The sequence below is a fragment of the Alligator sinensis genome, unplaced genomic scaffold, assembly GCF_000455745.1.
Source record: "Alligator sinensis unplaced genomic scaffold, ASM45574v1 scaffold777_1, whole genome shotgun sequence".
NCBI lineage: Eukaryota > Metazoa > Chordata > Crocodylia > Alligatoridae > Alligator > Alligator sinensis.
Genome location: NW_005841882.1, coordinates 1435751 through 1443075, shown reverse-complemented (window position 1 = coordinate 1443075; position 7325 = coordinate 1435751). Strand labels below are relative to the sequence as shown.

Sequence of the window (7325 nt, the reverse complement as noted above, 5' to 3'; positions counted from 1 at the left end):
GTGGCACCCCCTGTTCATAATGCTCCGGGCCCTCACAGCCAATCAGCGTGCACCCTCTCAGGGGTGCATGCGCAGTTGGCCCGGAGCATTACAGACAGACAGACTAAGGCTTTTATTATATTAGAATGCCATTCCTGATCTCAAAATATACTTTCCCATTATTATACTGATATATAGTTTAATAGTACAAATACCTACTAATATGAAAAATAACCCAACATTTTATAAATCTCTATTTAGATTGCTACGTGGAGCTTGCTTATTTCAGTGCACATCGGTGACTGGAAGAAAGGACTACCACTTGGAATGGAAAAACAATCTTACAAATAAGTCTCACAATAAAAAATAATAAACAGATCAACAGGAAAAGAGATGCCCACAGTTAAGTGTGAGAATGCATTATGTTTCATTAGCAAATTATTCAGATATTTTTGCTTTATACAATCAAGATGACATTGCCCATTAAAAAGGAAATGTTAGTAGTTTTTTGTGCAAAGCAAAAACACTCAATTATTGATCTCTAATTCATATTTCCCATGAATACACAGTATAAGAACAAACTGCATAAAATGTTCATGTTTTGAATACTATATACCTTATTTAGATTTATAAAAGCCACTACACTATTACATATACACCCTATGCTCTCAATACATATGACAATTTAAAACAACACATGATGATATAAACCACAGGTCAGTCTCAGGAGTTAAAAGTAACGATAATAAAAAGGATGCAATTCCTCCAGTCTTCAACTCTCTTTAAAAATTTGAAGGAAAATATGGACAATGACAGTATCCAAAAAACAAAAACAAAAAAGATTAAAAATTTCAGACTGATAAAACATGGATGGGTGAAGGCCACTCAGAGGGCAAGGACTGTACTCAGCACCCTGCCAGCATCTTATATGCTTGATCTATGCTTAAAATTTACAACTCAAATATTAACTTTAGGAACTGTTTATAAAAGGAGTTTTATATAATACCTGTTATATGATAAACTGAATTAAATCCTATTCCAAATCTTCCAACTTTCAATGGATCATCCTTTTTCCTACTTCTTGCTATTTCCTGTATGCCATGCCAGTCCTCAGGTGTGAAAACCGCATTGTTGTATGCATAAAGTGCTGGACCTTAAAATAAAAATCATAAGCAAATATAAGGCAATACAAAGGAAGTACTCACTGGTATAACATGTTCATGAAACAATCTTAATAAATTGACATAACATTTTTGAAACACACATGCATAGGCAATTTAATGAGGAAGCTGTTATTCAAGCTGATAGTTCAAATGTGACAGGAAATTTCAAAGACCTGAGGAGGAATTTCTGTGACGTTAAAAGAAATATTTTCTTCTCCCCATCTTCAAAGACATCTCCATCACCTTGTTTTACTGAATTACTTTAGATTTCACCAAGATTTTATCAAGTACCACACCGTTTTGGATAACTACAGACTAGAGTTACAGGGAAAACGGTAGCTTTTTGCAGGGTTTTTTTGCTTACTGAAATAAAAAAAAACAAACAAACTGAAAAAGCAATTAATTTGGGGCAACCCAAAATTTAAAACATTTTTATTTTTTCACCAAAAATCAATAACCAAAAATATTTTGATTCAGCTCGAGCAAAATATTCATTAAACCTCATATAAAATATTGTGGTTTGGTTGTGGGGGGACCTTTTTGATTAAAATATAGGTACATTTAAAAACTGAATCTTGTTTCAAAAGAAAAAAATCCACTTTGACTTTTTTCCAAGTTTTCATATTTTTAATTATTTTCTTCTATTCTTAGCTGAAACAATTCAATAAATTTGATATGAATTCCCCAATAATTTCACACAGCTAAAACCTACATTTTTGGCCAAAAAGATAGCTGCCTTTTACCTACTACTAACTACTTTCTGCCATTCCAGATTACATCCAGAAAATCATTCACAGAAGTAACATATAACCATCCTCTTTAGCCCTTGTGGAGTGTTTTTAGCCACAGAGGTACTTATACCCTGATGAAAGAATAACAACATTCAATACATTTCCTATTTCAGGATGAAAGTGTCTTTCTCCTTTGTCCATGGGCAAAAAAAACCCCTTAAGTTTTCTAAACGGTTTAGTCCTGTCCATATAATAGGTCCCTTTTCACATGTAAGGACTGTAAACAGGATTCTTCTGGATAGCATTGTGATAGATCAAAATCTGACACCATCTTAGACAGAACGAAAGGATTTCTAACATAAATACTGAACCACCATAATGTTTCTGTGTCATCTTAAGCACTTGAACGTGTTATAGAAACTGTTGTCATATGAAACTTCAACAAGATTGCAATGCAAATGTTAACATTAAAATATTGTCTTCCTAGCTATTATACAACATTCTAATGACACTGTATGGAAATGGCATTCCCTTTAAAAATGTATTTATTTTAGACTAGAGCCTTACCTAGATTTATTGAAGATCTCAGAATTTTTTTAAAGCCCTTCTGACATCCAAGGTCTGAAAGCCAGGTTCCCCCCCCTTTTAAAAAGGATACCTGGATATTAACAGGAAAGGCAGGCACCAGCAACCTAGAGCGTGAGGAATAATTATTTGAACCATGAAGCCTGGGTATCTGCAGCGGAGTGCTTCTGCAGCACCAACAAGGATTCACATGTGTGGTGACTGTGGCTGGGTTGGAAATGCCAGGCCACCATGGAGTGACCAGCTTTATTTCAGCCACTCCTAAAGGCGGATGACTCTTTATCTAAGGTAACTGCGGGAGTTTAGACAGCTTTATTATAATCTCATCTTCAAATGTTCAGTTGTGGCCTCCAACACGCACTGCTCTTCAGAAAGTATGTAGAGCAGTGGCCGGGCACAGGGCTGCCACTGGACAGGGGAAGTGGAGGGGGGAGAGGATCAGTGGAGGAAGGAAGTGAGGCAGTTCTTCACAGCAGGGAGCTGTGTACCTGGCCCGGCAGCATGAGGCATACGCTGCCGGAGGGGCCCGCACTCACTGCTTGTGCTCTGGCCCGAGTGGGACAGAGGCAACTGGCGGCCCCCTCTGGCAGAGCTGGGGAAGGGGGAGGGCAGGGGACTGCGGATAAGGAAGAGGGGCACTGGCATGGCCCAGGGGGCAGGGGGCTGTGGCACCTGGAGTGAGGGGTACCAGCAGGCTGTGGTTCAGGGGTGAAGGTTACCAGCAGGGCTCAGGGGGTGGAGCAGGGGACTGTGGGTTGGACACCGGCAGGGATAGTGGGGTGTGGGTTGGGACAAGACATCAATCTTGACAAAAGGGTCCCTGTATGAAAAAGGTTGAGAACCACTGATCTAAAAGACAACAGAAAAATATAAAAATAAACTATTTCTAAATTGAAAGTACAATGTACCCATCGTTTCACTCACATCAAGCTTCCCAAACTCTGCCCTTTACCAAGATGACAATCAAACTCTTCCATAGTCCTTATTAACTTAAAGTGCCCTCCCTTCACCATACCAAGCACACAGAAAAACACTATCTAATTTCAGTTGGACTACTTATCAAAGAAACAAAAAACCCAATAAATTCCTAAACTAACAGCCAGAAAGATATCACTGCTAAGTGTCAGAGGTTATTCTCAGTAGTTGCCCCTCAATTCTGAAACTCCCTCCTTCTTGAAAGCTGCCAGAGCCCAAATCTGAACATCTTTCAGAAGCACTGTAAGACCCTCCTATTTAGCCAGGAACTTAGTAAACAAAGCTAAGGAACAATATTGTTTAGAGTTTCTGTTTTATGCTTTTCTCCTATTTTATGAGCATTTTTCCTGTTTTGTAAGTTACTCCTATTTAGGCCACCCTGAGCCTCTGTTGGGCAGCTTAAAAACTAAGAAAGACAGACATGGCACAAACACAAAACTGGTTTAAATTATATATACATATATATACACACACACACACACAGTATAAACCAGTTTTCTGTTTGTGCCAGGTCTTTCTTTTTTGCTCAGTATATAGATATACATAAACATATACACATACATATACATAGATACATACCTACATACATACACACACACACACACTATAGTTTATCAAATAAGTACTTAAAAATGCAATCATCAGTTTTTCTAGAAATAAAAATGACAAATTCTTTAAAGGTTACTTTCCTTTGTGGAGGCAACTACTCACATTTCTTAGATTTCATTAAGCAAGCTCCAATATTCAGTCTAGTACTTCCCATGCTGGATTACTAGGAAAGTACCAATATTACCACTTCAGCACCATGGGATTTCTCCTGGATGACTTTTATTCAAAAATTCCCATTTAACCTACTTAATTTGCAAGCTCTAGAAAAATAATGACCTGAGATGTTAAAGATTATAGATCCTTACCAAGCTTTTTTCTCTTCTTGTACACACAGGCTGTTACTGGCCCACAATTCCCTGATTTGTACACAATACCTACTTTTGAATATTTTTCTCAAAGACAAATTCCATGATGAGTGTATAAATTTGACTGGCTTCCCAAAGAGTATGCATAGCAGACCACAGAGTCAATGGAGCTCATACACATATATTAGAGAATAAAATCCATCATTATCTAAAATGAGGTACTTACCCTGGTATGGTGCCATGTCTTTTGACCAGAGAGATTCTGTTCCATATTGAGTTTCATCATATAAAAACCTAACCTCTGTGGCACCAGCATCTTCTGCATTTTGAATCAGTTCCTGACAATAAAATAAACACCAGTGATACTATGCCCATTTCAGTCATGGTTTCCACACTTGAAAGCAGAAAATATATTATAAGTAACTGTTCAAAAGTATAACCATTTCAAATTATTTTCAACAAGCTATTTTCTACCATATGCTTAAATGAAAGAATGAATTTCTGCATTTTATTACAAAACAATATTCATTACATACAAAAGAACAAAACGTTAACTGTTTTAATTTCCACTGCAATTACCACATTCAAGCAAAATGCATAAGATTAAAATTCACATTTCAAAACATTGTTTACCTAAACTATCAGAAACCAGATAAACATGGCAGGCAGAAGTAATAAAATGTACACTGATGGGTAATCATAGCTATCAGGCTAAGTTGCTCCTACAAGTCACAAAATGGGGTGGAGCAAGTATCTCTTCTAGGACAGTTTTTAAGCACAGGTAGGGTAGTTATTTAGGCCCTTTAAAGTATGTCAGTGGCATGGAGTACATCATATTCTGCAGCAATGCCCTCTAAAAGCTGGGAGTGACAACTAACTTTGAAGAGAATTGTATCCATGACCCTTTCCACAGATAGCGCTCCCAGTAATGCACAGTGCCACCATCTGCTCTAGCACGGGCCTCCTTGTAGGAGCAACACTGCGGCACTATATGCAGAATAATGGATAACCTACAAAACTCAGATCATCTCCATTTCTTCACAATTTCATCTTTCATTAAAAAAAATAAATTAAAAAAAATTAAAAAAAAAAAAAAAAAAAAAAATCAAACCACCCAGATATTTCTAATTCCATATTGTGAAGAAAACTTTCAAAAAGTGTACCAATCTTGTGATGCCCTACTAAATCTAGACACAAAAAAGAAAAAAAAAAGCTTTAATTCAGTTATAAACTGCCCTTTCTTTCTGACAGGGTCTGAATATCTGAAACCCAGCAACAACAATGAAAAAACAAAAATGGTCACTGTCAAACACCCACTTGGTTAATCTCCTTTGCTTGTTTTCCCTCTCGTTCGAGAGACCTTCCTTAAACTAGGTGCCTAATTTGGGGGCACGCCAAAACCTAAGTCAGAAAGGCCTAAGGAGACATTCTTGATTTTGCGCAGGATCCCAAATCTGAAGTGTTTACGATCTACACAGTGGTGCTAATGTAATAAACTCATGCATTAAAGTGACAATAAATAGCTTGCTTAAGACAGGAATAGCCAGTAAAAACGAAGGATATGTTTCGATAAATCCAACATTACTGATTTAACAAAAATAATAAACTAATAAACCTTCCAAATGATAACACAACTATGCAGAAGTGAGCCAACTAACTTCTGAATTAGTCAAATACTAAAATTCATAAAAACAACATACTTTTAGTTGGTCTAATAAAAGACATCAGATCTACCCAAAGAACCAGTCAGTCAGTAATACAGAAGTCCTCAACTTCAGGAAAGCTGACTTTGACAAGCTAAGGAGGGTTGTCAGAGAGGCCCTAAAGGGCCACAACCCAAAGGAGAGGAGAGTTCAGGATGAGTGGTTGCTCCTCAAGGGAGTAATCCTGGATGCGCAAGCAAAGTCCATCCCGTCTCAGAGAAAAGGCAGCAAAAGGGCACAGCAGCCCCCTTGGCTCCCAGGGAACTGGCGGACCTCCTGCATCTTAAAAGGAAGACCTACAAAGGATGGAGGACTGGAACCACAACCAAGGAGAAATACTCTGCTCTGGTCCGGACCTGCAGGGAGTGAACCAGGAAAGCCAAGGCTGTGATGGAACTCCAGCTAGCTACAAGTATCAAGGACAATAAAAAGTCCTTTTTAGATATGTGGGGAGCTGGAGGAAAAGCAAGGGCAACATTGGACCCCTGCTAAACCAGATGGGACAACTGACAGCCAATGCCCAGGAAAAAGCGAACTTGATAAATGGGTACTTTGCATCAGTTTTTCACCAGTCCCATGGGATGGCCCTGCCCACTATGGGTCAGGGAGGCCCAGGTGAGGAAGATTCCTTGCCCTCCATCGAAGCTGACCTTGTGAAGGAACACCTTGACAGGCTGGATACCTTCAAGTCAGCCGGCCCCGACGGGTTACACCTAAGGCTACTCAAGGAGCTGGCAAGCATCATAGCTCAGCCCCTGGCACAGATCTTTGAGAGCTCTTGGCACTCTGGTGAAATGTCCGAAGATTGGAAAAGGGCCAATATCATGCCTATCTTCAAGAAAGGGAGGAAAGTAGATTCGGCAAACTACAGGCCCATCAGCCTGACCTCTATCCTGGGGAAGGTCTTGGAAAAGATTATCAAAGAGGCCATCCTTAACATACTAGCTGAAGGCAATATCCTGAAGGATATCCAGCATAGGTTTGTTGCGAGTAGGTCTTGCTTGACCAATCTCATTTCCTTTTATGACCAGGTGACCTATCACCTGGACAAGGGGGAAGAGATCGATGTTGTATATCTCGACTTTAAAAAAGCCTTCAATCTGGTATCCCATGATCACCTCTTGGCTAAACTGGCTAACTGTGGCCTCGACCTCACCACAATCCGCTGGCTGGGGCATTGGCTCCGTGGTAGGACCCAGAGGGTGGTGATTGATGGGAGCCAATCGTCTTGGTGTGTGGTCACCAGTGGGGTCCCTCAAGGCTCTGTCCTAGGGC

At 39.3% G+C, this 7325-nt stretch overlaps 1 protein-coding gene across 1 annotated transcript in view; it reads right to left on the bottom strand.

Moving 5' to 3' along the window:
- Positions 1-7325, bottom strand: part of SACS (sacsin molecular chaperone) — a 59231-nt gene that overhangs the window by 29004 nt on the left and 22902 nt on the right. The window contains 2 exon segments of the mRNA XM_006039436.3: positions 986-1132; positions 4574-4685. Coding sequence (XP_006039498.1) covers positions 986-1132; positions 4574-4685 — 259 coding nt within the window.